We start from the raw sequence: 22,512 nt of genomic DNA, 5'->3' as shown, positions 1-22,512 counted from the left end.
GGTCAAATCAAGAGCGAAAGAAAGGGTCTGTCCAGCTGGACACTTAGGCAGGAGATAGGAAGTGAGGTGGGGAATTGGGCCAGAGCACGCAATGTTTTAAGTCAAATTCACCAGAAACAAAGGTCCGTTGTTAAAATAGCTTTTTTTTAAAAAAAAGAATGGCTTGACCGAAAGAAATTTAAAATACATGATGGAGTTTACATGTATGTGATTTTTTTTTTTTTTTTTTTTTTAAATCAGGACAAATACCCAACAAAACAAACCAAACCAAGGGCTAACCCAACTAAGCCAAAACAGCTAGAGGGAGAGATTCCCACATTGGGCCTCAGTGAAACTGGTGGGCACATTTTGTGGAAATTGCTGTGTTCTTACTAGGGTCATGCACTGATTTGGGGGTGTGGCATGGGAAAGGGCTGTAGCCAGGGTTTTTCAGATTGCTTCCCATGCTCCTCTCTTGTCTAATGGGGTTCTCTATCTCTAAATAGAAGACTGGGAGAGAGACAGAGGTGTCCTGAGGACAAGACAGCCTTGTCCCCCTCCTTTGACCCAGGCCCTCCACAGACAGTCCCTAGGATGCAAGGGGAGACCTGCTGTTGATGCTGTGCCAAAGGAGGTGGGCCCCTTCTACCTTCCTGCACAATTTAGCCAATAACACTAAGGAGCTCATTCAAGCTCACCAGCCTGACCCAGCTGTGTCCTGGCTCTCAATGGGGCAGAAACGGCCAGTTAGGTGGACTGGTAGCATGACCAGAATGAGAAACAGGCAGGGTCTGGTGACTTCTTCTGGTGGAAACTACTTCCCCAAAGGATGGGGAAATTGGGCAGGGAAATCTGGTTCCCATTCTAGAAATCCAGATTAAGCATCTGGAAGAGTTTGTGATTGCTCCAGCCAGCAAGCAAGCATGTCAGCTTCCTTCCCAAAAGAGGGGAAAGAGAAGATGTTGGTTTGGCAAAACAAAAGCAGAATAGAAAGCTTGCAGATGGTCCAAAGACTAGCAGAGAGTTGACCAGCACTGAAGTCACCCCAGAAAGCCCTACTGCTGCTCCAGGGGGACCTGGTAGGGCCTTCAAAGCATTCTGGTTCCGACATTTGCCATCGGCCACCCCCTTCCTACCACAGAGATCCCTGATCACAGCTCTTGTCTCCATGTGATATGCTCATTTGCTACAAGGTCTGTCTGTTTGCTGGTCTCCAGACCTCAAGTTCTAGTCAGTGAATGCCATGAATGAGAGACTGGCCCCAAATCAACAAGGGGAACTGGTCATCTTCATCTCTTCTGCCTGCTGGGCTTGGTTTTCAGGGCTCTTCTTCAGCTCCACCCCACACCACCAACGTCCGAGTCACCATCCTTCTCACCTGGGCTTCCTTACTGGTCTCCCAGATCCACCCATACCACGCATGTAGCTGGACCTAACTACATATATTATACAGCAGCCCAAAATGGCCACTCCTCTCCATGGAAACATCTAGTAACTCCCAAAATAAATTCAAGCCCTTACCCTGTATTAAAGGGCCTGGCCAACTTCCTGTCTCTTCTGTTCACTGCTTTCTACCCACTCTGGCCCTGGGTCTCATTCTTCAGTGTACCATGCCCATCCCTGCCTCTGGGCCTTTGCACTGGCCATACCCACAGTCTTCAGCATTCATTCCACAACTTCTATGCCCTAAACTTGAATTTTACCTCTTCAAGAGTACCCCTTCCTAACACTCCCACTTGTTCCTGCTCAGATTGGACCATGTGCTGTCCAGTACGGTTGCCACGAGCCCTGTACGGCTGTTGAGCCCTTGGAATGGAGTTGGTCAAGACTGAGTGAGACCCAGAGAGGTGTAAAATACACGCGGGATTTCAAAAGCTTAATACTATAAAACATGTAAATTATCTCCTTTTAAAAAATTAGACATACTGATTCCACGCTGCAATATCGAATATTTTAGATCTATGTGGGTGACATAAAGTGTGTGATTAGTATTAATATCACCTGTCTCTTTTCAATTTGCTTAATGCCGATGTGGTGCAGGAAATGTACGATCACACACCCGCTGAAGTTGTAGACGTATTTATATGGACAGCACTTTCGGGCCTGTCCAGCATCTCTATATAAACTATTATCTGTTCACTTGTTTTTTTTCCCCCATTGCAGTTCCCTCCCCACCCCACGCCCCAGCGGGCAAATGAGACGTTTCCACAGGGGCGGTTCCCAGGTCACCCAGAAGCAGCAGCAAAGAGGCTGGGCAGGATGTGAGAAGGCATCCCAGCAGAGGTCATACAGGGCAGCAGGGACTTGGGGTCCGGCCCCACCTACCTTGCTCCGGATCTGGTAGATGACGGAGACGAGCAGCAGCGCGCAGCCCAGCGCCAGCAACACGTACTGAGCGTAGTGCAGCACCATGGGCAGCAACACCAGCTGCATGTAGAAGGTGTGCAGAGTCTCGCCCTCCATTGCTCCACTCTGGGGAGGTGGAATGGCCGACCGGTGGGCTGGGGCCACGGGCTGGGGGCCACCCCCACCACCGCCCTCGGCCCCATCTGAAGTGCACCGCAAAAGCAAGTGATGAAGCCGGTGCGAGCCTCCGTTTCTGCAGGACACGCTGAGAGACTACATTTCCCAGGTGCCTTTGCCATTGGGCAGGGCCACATGATCGAGCTCTGACCAATGGGATATAGGCAGAGATGTGTCGGCCCTCCAAGCCTAGCCCATCAAAACCTCCGTAAGAATAGAGAGCGGAGATTATAGAAGGACCTATTAGGCCCCGGACAAGGCTTCTCTAAAAGACTGTGATGCCGAGATCTGCCTCCCCACCACAGTACACTGCGATACCATTCAATTCAAGTTAAGGGGAGGCTGACCACTAGCTCATCCCAACGTAAAATGACTAGGCCAAGAGGCTACCTGAAGAGGTGGTGATGATGAAAATGCAAGTGAAAAACGGACACCCTGAAAAGCAGCTCTTCTTTCTCCACCCTGGGCCTTTTCCTACAGCTCCTGTCTGTCCCAAACCCTGTGATCCTTTCAACTCAGTGCGACAGTTGGCACAGTGCTAGGGCAGTGAGGACGGTTTCTAACATATTTTTCCATGTCTGTCCCCCACTGGCTCCTCCACAGGTACTGGACACCTATCCAGAGGTACCTGGAGAAGGGAAGGGGCCCACCTTACCTCTTCAAACCACAGCAAGGGCAGGACCACAGGTTTGATGTTCCCCGTTTGTCTGGAAAGAAAGAGACAGTACAGGCTGCGAGTGAGAAGTTATGCCACCATATTCTCCTTCAAACATCCGTGAGCATGGAGTCATAGGTCTAGGAGCAAGTAAGATTTAATTCTGCAACTGCTTGATATGTGAGAGGTAAGTGGGGTAAGCGCTGGGCTGCTCACTGAAAGGTCATCACTTGGAACCCCCCAGCCACTCTGTGGGACAAAGATGAGGCAGCCTGTTTCTGTAAAGAGTCACAGTCTCAGAAACCCTACAGCAATTCTGTCGGACGGGGCTGCTGTGAGGTGGAATCGCCAGGGCAGCTGTGGGTTTTACCTCGGAATTTGAGGAGTGATGGCTTCCTGAGACTGGCATGTGTATGCCCTGCTGGTAGCTGTCACCCAGAGTGGGCCAGCATCTTTTTACGTGGAGCACACGTTTTCTGTGTGGCAGGGACTGGTGGCCCACTTTCATCCATTCTTCTGCTGGAGGAACAGAGCCCCCACACAATGCTACATATCCATGCAGTCAGCCAAAAGACCAGCTCTCAGCCACCCTGAGCAAGAAGTGGGGTGAGGCAAGACTGCGATCAAGCTCTGCTTAGTGAGGTGCTCTGGGGGGCATGTGGGAAGGCTGCTTAAACGGAATCTGGCACATACGGATGGACACATAGATAGTCACTGAAGCTGACAGAGATGGAAAGGAGAATGGGACGACACCCACGCATTTGTATCGGTTTAACAGAGGACTTTTCTACAGATGCATTTACCTATGGTGCTAATACAAAGGGGCTTCAAAAAGTTCATGGAAAACTGAATTATAAGATCATGACATGGTTCCTATGAGCTTTCTGAAGCCCCCTCATATGTCCATGAATACAGTAGAGCATATGGAAGCAAAGTGATGAAAACATAGCCCTAACCAAACACCTTGAGGGGATGTGTCACTGCACCTAGAGGCTCAAGACCATAGTTCCATGGGGCACCAAGGTCAACTGGCATGATACAGTCCACAGTGACAATGTTCTACATCCGACTTTGGTGAGTAGTGACTAGGGTTTTCAGAGATCATGAGTGGCCTCCTAATGTATAATTACTGGTCTCTCCCTGTCCGAAGGAAAGAAGAGTGGTAGAAATCAGAGGCGCCAGCCAAAAAGTGGTCCATGTAACCAAGGACCAGCAGCCCTCAGCCTCCACTCGCCTGAGACGGGAAGAATGAGATGGTACCCACTCTGAAAAGGATCACAATACGAGGTCCTGGGAAGGATGAGAGACAAATGTGCAACAAAACTCAGAAATCAAAAGATCCAAGGTTACTGGTCAGACGGAGAAAGTCCCGAGAGTATGGCCCTCCGTTACCCTTCAAGCCTGGAACTGAACTCACTCCATGGCTTCACTTTCAGCCAAACAGGAGACAGTCCTATAAGGTAAACAGTCACACAAGGGAGGTACACTCTCCTTACAACAATCAACCACAAGAGACCGAGAGGATAGCGTTCGCCAGGGGATAAGGCTCAGAAGGTAGGAAGACACAGGAAAGGAGGGTGAAGAGAAACAGTCAAGTACTGGGAAGAGGTGGGAGGGGGTGCAGGTACATTGTGGGGATGGCAACCAATGTCACAAAACACAATGTGCATGTTGAATGGAAAACCAACGTGCTCTGTTACCTTTCACCTAAATCACCATGAACACAAAACAACACCATGAGCAGGCACATGGAGGTGAGGCCATCATTCTTGGATCTACATAAAAGTTGGGTCAGCTGCATGATGGGAATCAGAAGTCACTGAGAAGCCAAATCACACTGTCACACTTTTCCCAAAGATCCCTCAGGCAGCCTCGAGGTGAGAGTAGAGTGAGGGAAACGAGGTCCCAGTATCACCTACAGATGATACCGGCTCAGAAACACCATGACCGTACTATTTGAACCTGGGTGTTTTTCCTCTGAAAGAGTTTATAGGGATTGATGTAAATTGCATGCAAGCATCATGCCAGCTCCCACTATCTTTGTCTTGACAGCAAACAGCACAGGAGTTCTTCAGAGGACTACCGTTTGATAGTTTCTGCTTCCAATCACTGTACCTCTACCTTCTCCCCCTCCATCATTGCCTGTCCTCGAGCCTGGCCCCAGGAATGGCAACCCACACCTCATCTGTTCTGACCGCCAGGCTATGGGTCTAAATAGATGAGGACCCAGAGGCCCACAGAGAATGGGACATCGGGTCCACATACAGGCTGAAGCAGCCACCTGTGTGAACTGCTGGCTTGTCCAAAATTTGAATTAATGAGTTTATGTTAATAAGGCCAGAACAACTTGGAAAAGGAGATTACAGGACTCCAAGAATGTCATCAACATCACTGAACGGTACTTGGAGAAAGTACTGAATTGGTGCACAATTTGCTGCATATATTCTCAACAACAACAAAATCAGTGAAAATTTTAAATTTTCAATAATTTCCTCTGAGGCAAACATGGAAAAACTCAAGATGGCACCCAGAGTCCCCGTTCCTTTTGACAAATGCAGGGTTCACAGTGATTCAGGCTGCTATATTCCCATGTGGCTAGAGTCAGCAAGTGCTAAGAAGGGATGGCGCCCTTGGTGGAATCCCCTCTCCTGGCTCCCTCTCCTAGGTACCTTCCTGGCCTGAGTGGCATCCGAGCTGGCAGGGCAGGTGCCAAGTGACCACATATACCAAAGTCAGAACCTGGGAGGCAAACCCCGAGTTCCTCATTGCCCTTTCGCCGCCCACTGTTCCCTGGGGCAGCCTCACCTACAGAACAAAAGGCGTGGGTGAGAGGCAGAGACTTTTGACAAAGCCGTATTCCTGCCAGCTAAAAGGCGTTTTACAAAGCTGTGTAGACACTGCTAGAGGCCAGACATCTTTCTAGGGAAAGTTTTTTGCTTGTTTTCGTGGATTAATTTCAAATAAGCTAACAAGTACATATTAAGAGTCCTGGCATGGTGTTGTATACTAAGCATTAAACTGCTAACCACAAAGTCAACAGTTCAAACCCACCAGTTGCTCCTTGGAAATCCTATACAGGGTTGCTATGAATCAGAACCAACTTGATTGTACTTAACAACAAAATAAATTCACGGACTGCCAGAAGAATTAACAAATCTATCTTAGAAGTACAGCCAGAATGCTCCTTAGAAGTCAGGGTGGTGAGGGTTGGTCCCATGTACTTAGGATGTGCCATCAGGAGAGGCATCATGTGCCCTGGAGAAGACATCATGCTTGATGGAGTGGAGGGTCCATAAAAGAGAGGAAGACCCTCAACAAGATGGACTAAGACAGTGGCTGCAACAATGAGCTACAATATAGGAACAAGGGCGACGCAGGATGGCGCAGGACCAGGCAGTGTTTCGTTCTGTTGTACGTAGCGTCTCTATGGGTCAGAATCGTCTCAACAGCATCTCACAACAAGGATGGACGCTGAACTAACAAAGCTGTCTGCCTCTACCTGCTCTCCTGGAACATGACGTTATAACAAGGACTGGGGAGGATGCAGAGACACTGGTGGGAATGTGAAATAGTGCACCCACTGTGGAAAACAGTCTGAAAGTTCCTAAAACAGTTAAACATGGAGTTACCACATGGCCAAGCAATGCCACTTCTAGGTTTACACCCCAGAGAAATGAAGCAGGTGTTCAAACAAAATTGTGTCTATGAATGTTCATTGCATCACTAGTGACAACAGCCCAGATGGAGACCTAATCCCAGTGACCCTCAGCTGGGGGGCAGACAGACAATGTGGTCCATCCAGACTGGCATCGGACTCAGCTCTGAACAGGAATGAAGGCTCCACGTTACAAAGTGATGAACCTTGACAACAGATGAAAGGCGCCAATTACGAAAGTTCCTACAATAAACGGAAATGACCAGACCAGGCAAATCCATAGAGACAGGAAGTAGATTAGTGGTTACCAGGGGCTAGGGAAACAGGAATGCAGAGTATTATGGATTGAACTGTTGTTCCTGTTAAGTGCCATCAAGTTGATTCTGACTTATAGGGACCTTATACACAGCAGAACAAAGCACTGTGTGGTCCTACGTCATCCTCACAGTCTTTGTTAAGCTTGAGCCCACTGCTGCTGCCACTGTGCCGGTCAGTCTCTCTGGGGGTCTCCCTCTTTTTCATTGACCTTCCACTTTACCAAGCATGATGTCCTTCTCCAGGAACTGGCCCATCCTAACAATATGTCAGGATGTACGAGAGACAAAGTCTCACCATCCTGACGTCTAAGCGGATTTCTGGTTGTACTTCCCCCAACAAAAATTTGTTTGTTCTTCTAGAAGTCCATGGTACTTTTAATATGATTCTCCAGCACCATAACTCAAATGCATCTATTCTTCTATGGTCCAACTTTCACATGTATATGAGGCATGTGAATTGTGCCCAAAATACATATCAACGTGTCTTGGTCATGATTCTCAGTAAGTAATTACCCTCCATTGGGTGATCTGATGCAATTATCCTATGTGTTGCACAGCCTACCTTCTATGATGGAAACGAGGCGATGTTGTATCTTAAGCCAATCTTTTTTAAGATATAAAACAGGTTAAACAAGTGAGCAGAAATGAAGGAACATGTATACTACCAAGAAAGAAGACCTAGGACTGGAACATGCCCTTTGACTCGGAGACCCTGAGCTGAGAACCTCCTAGACCCAGAGACGACTGATACCAAGGCACATGAGGAGCTCCAAGGATACCAAGACCACAAATGTTGAAAAGAAACAGGGAGCGTCCGTCTAAGCCAACAGAGAGAGCAGGTATTCTCTTGAAGCTGTTGTTGTTGTTGTTGTTGAGTGCCCGTCGAGTCGGTTCCGACCCATAGCATCTCTTGAAGCCAGCACTCTGAATTTAAACTTCTACGTTCCTAGACTGTGAAAGAGTAAACTGTTTGTTAAAACCACCCTCTTGTGGTGCTTCTGTGTTAGCAGACAGGAACGACTGTTGATGGGTACCATGTTTCTGTCGGGGTGATTACACGTGTTCTGGACCTAGTTGGTGGTAATGGTGATACACAGCCAGTGTACTGTGAGTTTTATGGAATGAGAGTCATAGCTCAATTAAGCTTTTTCAAAAAATTGTGAATGGAGTGAAGGTTTACAGACAAGATCATCAGTTTTATAGTCAACGAATCATATGCTTTGTTTCAAGGAACCTTTCTTAAAAAAATGTTTTAATCACTGCTTTAAAAATTCCCCTTGTTAAGAGTCACAGTCAAGGATACTTTCTGGGAAGTTTCTACTTTCAAATGCTTGATTTTGCCAGATTTCTTTTTTTTCTCTTTTTTGCCATTCTGCTAAATAAAGAACAGCTTAACTTGAAGATTTTGGCTCATTTTAGGGGGAAAATATTAAGACAGAAAAGGGAGTTCTGGGTAGGGCTCTGAGCTAAGACGCCCCCTGGGGCCTGGGTTTACATTCACCTGCCAGTGTCCCCATGCCACACCCTTGTTTCTGGGGGGGTCACAAGAAGTCCTGAGCCCCTGAACCCTAAATGAGGTGCCACTCACCCGATGCCCTGGACCGCCTTGGTGTAGAGGCTCAGCTGCAGCTTCACGGAGCAGTTCATGGGGAGCCCCGTCACCTGCAGTAATAGACTTAGTGAGGGGACTGGCCTCGGGCAGCTCCCTGTGCCTGGACTGTGCAAACAGCGTGGCTGATGTTGGACCCCTGCTCTCCTTGGGGAGTTGAGAATTTAGGTTTGTGCCCAGCAGAGGTGGACCTACAACAGCAGCTCAAGAACTGCCCAGAAAGTCTCTAACATGCCTCCCTGGTAGACAATACTGCAAATGTCTCATCTCCCCTGGTGCTGTGGCAGTTAAGCATATCCCATGGGACTACATGGACAGAGGACCCTAGAATCTGGCACCCAGTGTCCCCTGAACTTCGTCCCATGCACCTTTTCCCTTGGCTGACTCTGCTCTGAGTCTTTTCTCTAATTAATTAAAGCCATGAGAGTGAACACACGGAATCCTGGGAACCCTCCTGGTAATTAACCACACACGGGGATGCCCTCAGGGGAGCCCCCTCCTCTCCAGAGAAACATTCCCTGATGCCCAGCTCCAGTAGGATGACTTCCTTCCCCAAGAAGTTAGCTTCAGTCACTCCCTGGCTCTCCTCCCACTGTCCTCCCGCTGTCTTAGTGGACACAGCCCCGCCCTTCCACAGCCTCAGGAAACAGAAATGGCTTCTCCTGTCACCCGCCCTAGTTTCAGGTGCAGAAAAAACAGCCACCCAGATGCTGCTGCCAGTAGGCATCCCATTCTCAGGGGCTAATGCCCACCAAGCAGCCAGTCCAAGCACCCAAAAAAGGAAAAGCCACTTCTGCCCTCGCCTGCCTTGAAGCAGCCCAGTGGGGCAGCTGCTAAACAGCTGTGTCCGTCTTGCCTCTCCATGACTCGCAGACCAGAGGCGGCAAGTCACGCTAAAGAGCAGGGATGAGAGTGTGTTCCTGCTGGAATTCTCCAGAAGCCAGCAGAGAAAGAGAGGCTGTAAAATAAGTGAACTCTTAAGGAGCTCTGGTAGCTTAGTGGTTACGAATTGGGCTGCAAACCTCAAGGTCAGCAGTTCAAAACTTCCAGCTGCTCCGCGGGAGAAAGATGAGGATTTCTGCTCCCATAAAGATTTATAGCCTCGGAAACCCAGTTCAGGGTCGCTGTGGGTCGGAACTGCACATAACAACAAGGACAGAAGGTGGAGTGCTGGTGGTCAGGGCAGGAGGGGTGGGGGGTCTGGTTAGTGCTGAGAAAATCTGGGAAGACAAAGAAAACTGGCAGGCTCTGAAACAGGCCTGCGAGCAGAACCAAAGAGTCCACTTAGGAAGCGGAAACCCCTGTGATAACTAAGGTTTTTGGGACAAGGTGACTGGGCTGGGATTCTCAGAGGCATGGCAGCTAAGACCTATTCATCTCTTGTGATGAGGGCTGTAGGCAGTCAGTTGAAAGGAAGTTTCCTCAGGGGTCTGGTCTGCTGCCAGTATGTTGGACACTTGAGCATTGCTGGGTCTAGATTCTGCATCTGGCTTATCATCTAGTTCTTTGGACTTGAGACACTGGCCTGCCCTATTGTCTGCGGGTCCTGGGCGCCATCAGCGGTCTACCGTCTGACCTGCCCGACCTCCCTGCCTGCCGTCGGTCCTGCAATGCTAGTTCATCAGCCCTGCAGCGACATGCATCAGAAGCCTCAGCCTGACATCTGACCCCCTCTACAACTGGGTGAGCCGCTTCCCAAATGTAAACTTCCCTCTACAGATATAAGCTTTACTCCGTTTCCGTCTCTGGAGAAGCCAAGCTAAGTCACCCATGGCCTCTCTGATCTCTGACAGAACCCATGCAGTCAGACTGGCCATGTTTTACAGACAGGGAACTTAAGTGCAGAGGGAGGAGAGGACTGGCCATAGCCACGTCCAAGGAGTAGATCACACATACAGGTCTAACCCTCCCAGTCCCTGTGTGGATATAGAACTTCACACAGAACCAGATTGAGCTACAAGACTCACCAGGCATTATCTCTAGAGAAAGATCTTTCTGGTATTTTGACACAGCCAGAAGACCGCCCCTGGCTAATTTGCAGGAGACAGGCTGATAATTCCTAATTGATTTATTGCCTTATGACCCTTTTATAGAACTCATCCCTTATAAAGAGATAATAAAATCCTTGAACTATGGAATCAGGGTAAGTAGGGACCTTTGATGTTTCTGTGTTCTAGAAGCTACAAGGTCAAAGAAAGCCAAGCTGTCTACCACTCAGCTCTGTGCCAGGGGAAAAGAGGGTTTAGGGCAGGACCAGCAGAAATGCCCCTACATTGCACTGGCCCTAGACGCCCTCAGGCCCGTCACCTGCACCAGCTGCCTACTGGGCCCAGCCACCCACCAGCAGGCCAGCACTCACCGGATGGATATCCAGGAACAAGGCATTCTCTTGTCTGTTGGGTTGGAGGCCAAGCACCGCCTCAGCCAAGACCGGGTCTGCATTGTAGAAATGAGGATGGGAGAGAAAGAGGGGAGCACCTGGAAGCAGAGGAGAAGGAGGGGGGTGTCAGACCAGGAGAGGGGCAATGGTGTAAACAGACCCTGAAACACCAGCACCCAAGTGGGCACACTCCTTCATTCATTCCGTCAATCTCCACCCATACAGGTGCCAGCCCTGTGCCACAGGAACAGTGAGGTGGGAGCCAGCAGTTCAGGGCTCAGGCCAAGAAGGAAGACTCAAAACGATGCCAGGCAGAGGTGGTTGGGGGTGACGTTCCAGGGAAGGGATGAAAGGTGGGAAGAGCTAGATGCAGGTGGAGTGGAAGAGACATGAGGAAATGATGCATGGGGTGAGGAAGGATGGGTATGAGCAGGGGTGAGGAAGGAAAGGTGGGTAAGAGCAGGGGTGAGGCAGGGCAGGTAAGAGCAGGGAGGGCATCTTGTGCACCATGCCCAGTAGCCAACAACACAACAGAAACAGGGGATGCTCAGGTGCGTGCGGGACGAGAGAACACACCTGCCTGGCTCTTTCTTGCCCAGCGGTGGGCCTGCAGGATGAACGTGACCCTGTGAGTGAGCAATCTATGTGCAGAAAAGTGAGGATAAACCAGCTCCAGTAAACAGCTAAACTAGACAACGCCACCAAGAACACAGGCCGGACAAGCAATGAGTAAGCCAGGAAAATAAAAGTCTGCCTCCAAAACCTCCTGAGGCCCCAGAGTAGACAAGTCCATGAAGACAGAATGAGCACTGAAGGTTGTAGGGGCTGGGGTGCAGGAGTGACTGCTAATCATTTGGGGTCTCCTTTTGAGTTTATGAGAATGTTCTGGAACTAGACAGAGGCAGTAATTACACAGCCTTGGGAATGCACTAAATGCCACTGGACTGTTGGTTTGAAAACGGTGAATTTCAGCTCATTAAAGAAAAAGAACTACTACCCTGAAATACTCTTTAAACCTTGAGTAGAAATCAGCCCCTGCAGTCACTGTAGCCAAATCAGTGGCTCACAAATTTAGGACTATTGCTCCTTTAAAAAACCAGCTATGAAAAAAAAAAAACCAGCTATGAAACCAAACTGTCAATAATGGCTTTAAAACAAAGATGAGGTTGTAAAGGGGGAAGGGAAACTAGATTTATGCAAATGGAACCACCAGCAGGGAAATCATGACAACGTTCACACATTGTGAAGAATGTAGCCAACGTCACTGACCAACAACCAGTGCAGAAATTGCTGAATGGTAAACTAACCTTCACCAAAAAACAAAACAAAACAAAAAAAAGATAAACACACTATTTTTGAAAAAGAAAGAAATGAGCAAAAGTGTCAAAAGGTCCTCTTCCCTTCAACCACCTCTTTGCTGCCAGTCAAGAGACACGCATCATGAAGATGGGCATCTGACAGCCACAGGGTCTGGATTGTGTTTCTGCTTCTTTTGAGCAGAGCCAAACAGAAGGTGGGATTTACTTGACATCTGACTTTGTTTCCCTCAGCATGCTTTTACACACATTACCTTAACATTTCTCAAATATCATTAGCTTCCTCTTCAACGGCCGTATGTGGGCACCTCACTGCATTATTATATAACATGCTTGTTTAAATGGACTCCCATTACTTTCCTCCAATAACTATGTTAATAGGGAACTGGCATGCCTGAGTGGTGCACAATTGCTAACCAAAAGGCTGGTGGTTTGAGTCCACCAAGAGGCACTTCAGAAAAAAACTGGTAGTCTGTTTTTGAAAGACCAGCTGTGGAAAGCCCTATGGAGCATAGTTCTCCTCCAATGCACACGGGTCCCCATGGGGTGGAGTCTATTCAACAGCACTGGCTGGTTGGTTCCATCACTGCCACCAACGCAAACACTGTGACAGTTAGAAAGTAACTATGCAGGTAAAACACAAGGGAAACCAATGATTGTTATAAATTCTAAACTCATACTGTTACCACATGCTAGCCTAAGGTTTGGCCCTGAAACCTGCTCCTGCTAAAAAATAAAAGAAAGAGAGAGAGAGAGAAAGCTTGACACATGTTGGGAAGGTGTTCTGGTCCTTGTAGTACCAACAGAGAACATCTCCTGGAGAAGATGTGGATTGAAAGACACCAGAAAGGACACCTCTCCTACTGTGGAAGGCTGTGTAAAGATTTAGAGTCACATCTTTGGTCCCTTTGAGGTCACCCTGAGTAACTCCTGTGAGCAACATCCCACTTTCTAGAAAACCCCATGTCCCACATCCATCGTGAAAGGACAGGAACAGGACAAACATGAGGACGCCATTTTTATAGGTGACAGGACAATAGGGACACTCTGGAATGGAGGCGTCCCCCAAGGCAGGTTCTTGAAGGTGAAGAATCTCAAACAAACCCTACTGCACCTCTAACCCCTGGAGGCGACGCGCTGCAATGGGCTGGACAGATGCACCAACACCTGCCTTGCTTCCGCCGGTAAGCCAGTTTGGTGGTTCTTAGTAGCACACATGTATTTGGAGCTGCGTTCTTCTTTCTATTTTATTTTCAAACAGGCTGAGCAAGACCAGCCGGGGCAATAAGTGGTAATTAATTTATAGCTTTATGGCACATCTAACTAGAGATAATTGCTAACGATCACCACAGATAATTACCAATTAAGAGGCTCTGTTGTCAAGTCTGAGTACACTCCGGTCTGAGGGATTTTCAAGGCCCAGAAAGGGAAAAGCTGTGGGTATTTCTTCACTTTAGATAAAATGCCACAGATGCAAGTGCAGCAAAAGATATGGAAAGAATGTTCCGACGTCCTGGCAGTTCCAGCCCTAGGGACAGAGAGAGTAGAAGACCGAGTGCAGGGATTCCCACAGATGCACCAATGCTCAGGGCAGCATGATTCACAAGAGAAGGCACAGAGGGGCTGAGGAACGGATACTCAAAATGAGGTCCGTCCACACAGTGGAGTGGAACTCAGCCATGAAGAGAAAGGCCGATGGCGGCATAGCGGTGAAGTGCTCGGTTGCTAAAGGAAAGGTTGGTGGTTTAAAGCCACCAGCCCCTCCATAGGAGAAGGACAAAGCTGTCCATTCTGGAGAGCTTACGGCCTTGGAAACCCTTCAAGGCTGCTCTACTCTTCCCTACAGGCCTGCTGTGAGTCCGAATTGATGGGAAGGCAGCGGATCTGTAGAGAAATAAGTCCTGTTACAAGCTACAACGTAGAAGAATCTTGAAAACATGAAGTTGAGTAAAACAAGGGGCCACAAAGAGACAAGACTGTCTGATCCCACTTCTATGAAATACCTAAAGAGACCAATGCACAGATGCCAAAGCTGAGGAGTGGTTATCAGGTGGAGAGGGGGAAGGGGGCAGGGAGACTATTCCCTGGAACCTAAGGATAATGGTCCAAAACCAGAATGAGATACCCCTAGTAGGAGTGAGCAAGTGGACTCACATCCACAGAATGAAGAGAACAAACCACAAATGCCCCCAGCACCACCATTAATCTCACAAACAGTACGTATAAGAAGCCAGGAAAAAGAAAGGGTCGCATATCCTATGATTCCATTCATATAAACACCCATTCAAGGCAGCCCAATCAGAGCGAGTCTTGGGACTTTAGAGAGCGAAGCGGATGGAGGTGGTCCCTTTTTGCTGGTCTCAGAGTGTAGGACCTGAGCTGCTAAGGGAGAGATCGCCTGGCAACAAAGTCAGGCCTGAGGAAAGCAGGCTGGGATATGGAGAAACTTGCGTACAATGTCTGAGTTTCTGGATCCCAGCCTCATAAACACAGATCTAGTGTGTACTTTTTAATTACATACACAAATCACAAAGGGCTCTTTGCAGGCCTAAATCGAGTTGAGTGTGGCGTCTGTCACTTGTCACAACATGACTCTAACACATGTCTACTGGGTCTCTGCATTGGGCAACCTCATTACAAGCAAACTTCCTCTAGGTCCTAGGGAAGGAATATGAAATGATAGAGACAACACCGATGGGCTAGACCAGGCCCGTCTACAAAGCCCTCTGCCACACAGAACACACTATTCCATCTGTTAATGTCCTTCTCCCAAACTCCGTCCTCCAGGGTCCACCATCTGCAGCTCCAAGATTTGGTATCAACAAAGGCAACTTCCAAAAAGCAAGAGAGAGCAGAGCCCCTCGGTGGAAATCCACAAGAAGACTGGCTCCTTGTCCCATCAACGTGTCACCTCATCATAGCCCAGCCGGGGACGGGGGGCAGCCTCAGTTTCTAAATACAGAACCCTCTCACACATCCATGTCTTCAGATATGATGGATCTAGCTCTAGAAGCTGAGGGAAAGAAGTCTTGCCTTACGGAGCTAGTCTAGCAGAGGAGGTGGACAGTGATTTCAGATGGCGGTCAGTGCATCTGAGGTAGACAGGGAGCAGCTGAGGGACAAAGGGGGCAACTTTACAAGGGGAAATCAGAGAAGACTTCTTGGAGGAGGTGACAGTTGAGTTAAAACCAAAATAAAGTGAAAGGATGATCTCCACGGATCTAGATGCAGCCACTGGTGACACCTACCCCAAGGTGGGATTTCTGCGCATACAGTGGACAGAGGGAAGTTAGTTATGGGGGGGAGGTGGGGGGGGGGGGCGGTGGGAAAGAGCTCTCCCAGCAGGGGGAACTGCTAGTACAAAGGCCCTGAAGTGGGACTGAACTTGGTGTATTCTACTAACTTTACTCTTTTGAAGTCGTTAAGAACTGTGAATGGATGAAGTGTGAGATGTGATGGCATCGTATCCAGGATAAGAGGTTTGGGCTTCACTAGAAATGTGGAAGAAGCCACTAGAAATGATGAACCAAGGGTGGAGTGCTAGGCTCTAGTTCTGGAAGCTCCCTAGGCTATGTCTGAAGTGGCAATGTTCAAGAGAAGTTTCTACAATGTGAAAACAGTTCATATCCACTTTGCAGCTGCCCGTGGCTCTTTAGCACCTGAAGTGTGGCCGATGCAACCTGCACTGCAAATGTCTTCATTAAGTCCAGTCCCATTTAAGTCACCATGAGAGGCTAGAGGGGGTCACACCGGACAGTTTGGGCAGCAACAATACAATAGGAAGACCACCTGGGAGGGGACCACAAGAGTCAGGAAGGGCTTGGGGTTTATTCTGGAAGGTCAGCCTACTGAGCTTGCGGATGTCCTGGGGCAAGGGAATGAGGACAGGAGAACTGAGCTGATGCCCAAGTCTCCAAGCAGTACAGCAGCACAATTCAAGCCCACCTAGGAAACAAGAAGAAATTTTGCGGTGAAACCTATGCCTTACAGGTGGGTAAGGTCTGGCCCACTGGCCCACGAAATCATTTGGTCTGGCCCTGCCAAGGAAACCACAGTTCCAGCCACCACATTTGTTGTTGTTGTTGTGTGCCAACTAGTCAGTTCCCACTCAAAGCGACCCTGTATAGGGCTTCCAAGGAGCAGCTGGTGAGCTTGAACCACCAACTTTGCAGTTCAAATCAACTTCGTATTCCACTGCATTAACCCACAGCGCCACACCAGGACTCCTAGCAGTCACATTGTTTTTGTTGTTGTTAAGTGCCGTCGAGTTGATTCCAACCCATAGTGACCCTGTATAGGGTTTCCAAGGACCAGCTGGTGAGCTTGAACTGCCAACCTTGCAGTTCAAACGGCTTTACAGCCTGGTGCATTAACCCACATTAGGGGTGTGTTAATTAATTTGATAATTTTATATGACCTGTGAATGATGTTTTGGCCAAAAAAAGGTTCCCCACCCCTGCTCTACCCCATCCAACTGTGGACGCTCACACCACTGGTGGAGAAGATGGAGGTCTGGGACAAATGCACCATCATCCAGGCAGTCTGTCTCCAGAGGAGATAAAGACCCTCTGTCCCAAGCCTCACACTCAAGCCCTGAGTGGAAATCCCAGTGAGGGTGGCAGAAGAATAGCCTCCCAAAGTAGGCCTCGCCCTGCACTCCAGAACCTGTGCATATGTTACCTTACACGGCAAGGGGGCATTAAAGTAACCGATGGAATGCAGGTTCTAACCAGCCAGGCCCCAAACAAGGAGTGGGCCCAGGTAATCACATGAGTTTTTAGACCTGAAGGCATTCCAGAGATGGATCACCTTTCCACCACACGAAGACACGGCGGAGTGAACGGGACCACCTGGGTGGGTGGGTGGGAGGGGGACATGCTTCTCAGAACAACCAAGTCTGCCAGATGGAAAAGACCACATTTGCCCAAAATCAAAGTTGGTGGGAAGGGGCTGGAAAACTAGGCACATGGAAATGGGGAGAGTGCTGACCCACTGTAGGGACTGTGACCATTGACACATAACAATGTGTGGATGAATGGGAAATTAACATGTTCTGTAAACAGTCACCTGAAACCACAATAAAGTATTAATTACTAAAAAAAAAACAACTAGAGAGGGAGGAGGCCGGAGAAAGAGGAAGACAGAGACGTGACTACAGAAACAGAATGACTCAGTAGTGCTGACTTTGAACGTGGAGGAAGAAGCTGTTGGTTTGAGGCACCGTAAAGGAAAAGCCCAGTGACCTACCTCTGAAAGACTAGCTGTGGGAAGCCCTAGGGCACACAATTCTACTCTGATGCCCATGGGGTCCCCATGAGGTGGAGGCCACTCAACAGTAACTGGTTGGTTGGTTACACCACTGCCACCAACGCAAACACTTGTGACAATTAGAAAGTAACCATGTGAGTAATACAAGGGAAACAACGATTGTTGTAAATGCTAAACTGATCCCGTTACCGCATGCCGGCCTCAGTGTTTGGCCCCAAAATCTGCTCCTATCTGCTAAAAAAGAGAGAGAGAGAGAGAGCTTGACACGTGTTGGGAAGGTGTTCTGGTCCTTGTCGTACCAACAGAGACTTTGTCCTGGAAAAGATCTGTGTGGAAAGACACCAGAAATGACAGCTGTCCTGCTGTGAAAGGCTCTGTGGTTTAGAGGTACAGGAATTCAGGGAGGGCCTCTGGAAGGTCTGCAGAAGGCGCTCAGCCCCACCACACCTTGGTGAGATCCATGTGGGACTGTGGGGTGACACATTTGGGTTGTCTTCAGCTACTTTGTGGTGCCTTGTTGCATGCAGCATTTCTGCTCTAATTGCCTTTCTGCTGACCCTCCTTATCTCCAGCCTAATAGAATGATCAAGAGTTCAGAGGGCAGAGATACAAGTAACAGGGATGGGCAGATAAGCCCTCCCCACACCCACACTCCCAGACCTGCCCCCTGCCCCCGACCACCCCCACCACGCATGTCCTGGTGACACATACCAAATCGGCAGGTGCTGATGTTCTGGATCCCAGACTCCAGGCATGGGCAGAAGCCCTCGTTGGGTGGGTAGACAGTCCCGTTGGCAAATAAAGTGGTGGGAGCCACAAAGCGGTAGGTGGGAATGCCTTCAAACCTCCCTACCTCCTTGAAGATCAACTTCATAGATCTGAGGGGAGAGGGCGCAGACAAAGGGAAAGGTGACCCCCAGAACCAGGTGGCGTGCATCTTGTTCATCCGCCACCTTGCCACCTGCCTGGTCACCCACCGACACCTCTTTCCCCTGTCCCCCTGCCTCAGCTCTGTCCTTCACCCCCTTCCCTTCCCGTCCCACCCCCAGTCCATCTGTGACACCAGCGGGGTCTTCAGAAGAAGGAGTCACCACTTCCGTTCTTAAATCTCCAGTGGTACCCAGTCAAGCTTCCCTTCAGATCCAGAGTTCTCCAGCTTTCTTGGTAATATGTCCCACGTGGTCTAGTCCCTGACTATCCTCTGCTTGCCCCTTCTCCCACTTTTCTGCACCACATAGGCCTTTTTGCTGTTCCTCAAAACTTGCTTATCCATGCGTCAGGGCCTCTGGCTGGAATGTTCTTCCCAGAATCCTCCCTCTTTAGATTTTGCATATTCATTAGGGTCTCAGTCCACTTGATGCCTGCTCAGGTACCCCCACCTCTGGCACTCAACTACTCTGCAGCTGCACTTTCTCAAATGCACTCCCCAGTTTGAATGTGACCTGACCAGAGTCCAAACTGAGGAGGATGGGCCCTAAGGGTAATGACCCCTGAAACCAGCTGCCACTGAGTGAACACTGAACCATGGTGACCCCATTGGCTCAGAGCAGAACTGAGCTCCACTGGGTTTCAGTGGCTGATTTTTCCAGAAGGAAATCACCAGACCTTTCTTCTGGTGAGGCTTTGGCTGGACTCAGACTGTCAACACTTCAGTTACTTCAGTAAGCAGTGAGCACATTAACTGTTCGCACTGTCAGGGATTGTGTATGTGTAAAAGACACCCCAAATTTCTAAGACTTAACATAGAAAAAGAATGCAAATTATCTCTTTGATAATGTTTGATACTGATTACATGTTGAAAGATGACTGCTTTGGATATGTTAATTACCACTGAGTTGGTTCTGACTCATAATGACCCTCTCTAGGGTTTCTGAGACTGCAAATCTTTTCGAGAGCAGAAAGCCTCATCTTTCTCCTTGCTTTGGACTAGGTCCAAAATAAAATATATACTCGGTCAAATAAAATATATTATTAAAATGAATTCGATCTGTTTTCTTTAAACATTTTTTTTTTTTTTTTTCTTTTCAATGTGTCCACTAGACAATCTGGAGTCGTGGTGTGGCACTGCAGGATAATGCACTGGACCATAAGGACAGTTTGAACCACAAGGTCAGTGGTTCAAACCCACCAGCTGCTCCTTGAAAACCCTTAAAGGGTCACCATGGGTGGGACCAACTCTATGGCACTTAACAACAACAACAATTAGACAATTTTGAATTACACATGTAACTGGTACTGTATTTGCCTCAGACAGCACCCAATGAGACAATAATGTTACATCAACATTAAATTCCTGATGTCAGTAATGATAATGTGATTATGCTGAGTCTTTCCTTGTGTTTGGAAAACACATGCCCATGTACACAGGTAGGAAGAGGCACTGTGTCTCCAATTTACTCTCAAAGGGTTCAAGAAAAAGATATGCAGAGAGTGAGACCCAGAGCAAACTAAAACCTCTGCTGTTACGTTGATCCAAACTCACAATGAGCCTAGGGGATAGAACACAAATGCTCAGTAGTATTTCCAAGACTGTAGTGTTTAAGAAGTGTTCCTGATGTTGCACTGTACGGTAAGTTCTGGATTGCTAACCTCAGGTCAGCAGTTCAAACCTTCCAGCCACTTCTTGAAAACTCTATACAGGGTCACTATGAATCAGCACTGACTCCATGGCACTTAACCACAACCACCACAATCTTTTGGAAGCAGACTGACTCATCTTTCTTCAGTAAAGTGACCACTCGGTTCCAAACATTGACCTTTTCGTTAGCAGCCCAATGCTTTACCCAGTGCCCCACCAGGGCTCCTTACACAGAGTCAGAGGTGGGTACTGAGGAAGCAGAGGGGCAAACAGAAACAGTCGGTGGCTCTGGGTAAAGAGCATAGGCAAGCTACTTGCACTTTTCACACAACTTTTCTCTAAAATTACAGTTAAAAAAACCAAACACACAGAGAAGAGAAGCACTTCTCGTTCTTAACACTCTTGTTTATGTCTTTGCTGACTCAGGACATCAGCTGTCAGAAAACAGACCCTTTGCCAGTTTTCTCCTTGCCATGTCCCCAGCAAAGAGAACAAACTAGGTTTGTTGAGGGAAGGCAAGTAAGCCAGGGTCATGTTAGTTAATTCCCAAGAAAGGGACCAGAATGGGACACAGCAGCCCCCGGAGAAGTGATCTAGGAGCCCTCTCTGATCCTGGTCCACAAGCTGGGACCACAGGGGTTGTTTACCCCCAAGCACAACTGTTAACCCTTCAAGGCTTGAGAGCTGGAGCTTGAGGAGCTGCAGGTTGGTGAATGGGAAAACTCAGACTCCTTAATGATAGTCAGGGCCCCTCGAAGCATCACTGCACAGTTCCCCTGATGCCTTGATCCTTCCCTGTTCACCACCACCACCAAACAACTGCCACAATCACCCTCTGGTGTAAAAGCCTTGTAAAAGCCTCCATGATGCAAGCAAAGAGAATTCAAGATGGCGCTAGAAGAGCTAGTGAGTCCAAAGGCTCTCCAAGTACCATGACAACGGAGCCCTGGTGGGGCAAACAATTAAGCACTCAGCTGGTGCCGTGGTTAGAAAGCCTGGCAGTTCAAACCCACTCAGCAACTCAGCAGGAGAAAGACCTGGCGATCTGCTTTCATAACGATCACCACCAAGAAAATGCTCTGGGGCATGTCTACTCTATCTCGGGAGGTTGCTATGAGTAGGTATCAACTCAATGGCCCTAACAACAATGTTTTCAGATCAAGTCCACTGCCAAGTGCCACTGAGTTGCCATTAAGTCAACGCCAACTCGAGGCCAGCCTATATGTGTCAGTAGAACCGTACTCTAGAGGGCTTCCAATGACTGGTTTTTCGGCAGTAGATCGCTAGGTCTTTCTTCCGATGTACCTCTGGGTAGAAATGAACCCCTAGTCTTAACCATTCTTGTTCATACCACCCAGGACCTCCCAATGTCATGAGCTGTCCAGGAAGCATGCTCAAGCTATACAAGAGGCCCAGAATGTTCCTGGCTTAGTGATTACCGGCAGGCTTCAGGGCTGTAGAATTCCAGTGAGGATTCAGGAGTCATGAATGGTGCCCACATTTGTCCGGAAGTTCCATTGATCATGTTGCATTGGTCGGAATGCCAGAAGTTGAGCTGGTGGAATTCAATGGGAGATGGCTAGTCAAGAGATCCTCCGCCCCTGAGCCTCTCTCTGGTTTCCCCTTCCTGATTTGATTCGGGATCCTGGACCCTGGTATGGACCTTGCCGTCTCATTCCTAACACTACTCATAATTAGAAGCCAGTGCCCTCGGGGACATGGCCTGGCAGGGCCAGACAGATGGAGGGCGTGTCCACAGTCGCTTCCCACTCCCTGTCTGACGTGGCTGGGACTCAGTGATTTCATCTGCAAAATGGGTGTATCCCCCACATCTCCAGACTGACCAGAGCAAGAGCCCAGAGGGGCAGAAGAGGTGGGAGGTAAAACGGAGATGCCTCATCCTCCACAGAGGAAGCCAACCGACACTCAGGAAAACAGATCAAGCTCAGAAATGGAGCAGAAAGCACAACATTGATAACTGTCATGTGGCCGCCAGGAAACCCCAGAACACAACTGAGGAGGGCAGTTCCTTCAGGGAGAGCCCTGGACAGGACAAAATGCACTTGTCACTTGATCCTTCTGTACTGCAGGGAGGAGCCTGGTGGCCCATCGGTACAAGTCCTCAGTTGCCAACCAAAAGGCCATTGGTTCTAACACACCAGCCACTCTGAGGGAGATGCACTGTGTGCGCCCATAAAGACTTCAAGCCTTGGAAGTCCTATGGGGGGGCAG

General features: G+C 48.7%; 1 protein-coding gene across 1 annotated transcript in view; it reads right to left on the bottom strand.

The window, feature by feature from the left end:
* SCARB1 (scavenger receptor class B, member 1) overlaps positions 1-22,512 on the bottom strand; it is a 70,246-nt gene that overhangs the window by 345 nt on the left and 47,389 nt on the right. Inside the window, exons 6-11 of the mRNA XM_006865360.1 lie at positions 21,720-21,835; positions 18,414-18,580; positions 11,098-11,216; positions 8,718-8,791; positions 3,158-3,209; positions 2,305-2,451 (exon numbers count right to left, since the gene is read on the bottom strand). Coding sequence (XP_006865422.1) covers positions 2,305-2,451; positions 3,158-3,209; positions 8,718-8,791; positions 11,098-11,216; positions 18,414-18,580; positions 21,720-21,835 — 675 coding nt within the window. The remainder of the gene's footprint in view (positions 1-2,304; positions 2,452-3,157; positions 3,210-8,717; positions 8,792-11,097; positions 11,217-18,413; positions 18,581-21,719; positions 21,836-22,512) is intronic.

This window comes from Chrysochloris asiatica, unplaced genomic scaffold (assembly GCF_000296735.1).
Source record: "Chrysochloris asiatica unplaced genomic scaffold, ChrAsi1.0 scaffold00078, whole genome shotgun sequence".
Taxonomy (NCBI): Eukaryota; Metazoa; Chordata; class Mammalia; order Afrosoricida; family Chrysochloridae; genus Chrysochloris; species Chrysochloris asiatica.
This window is presented reverse-complemented; position numbering and strand designations above follow the sequence as displayed.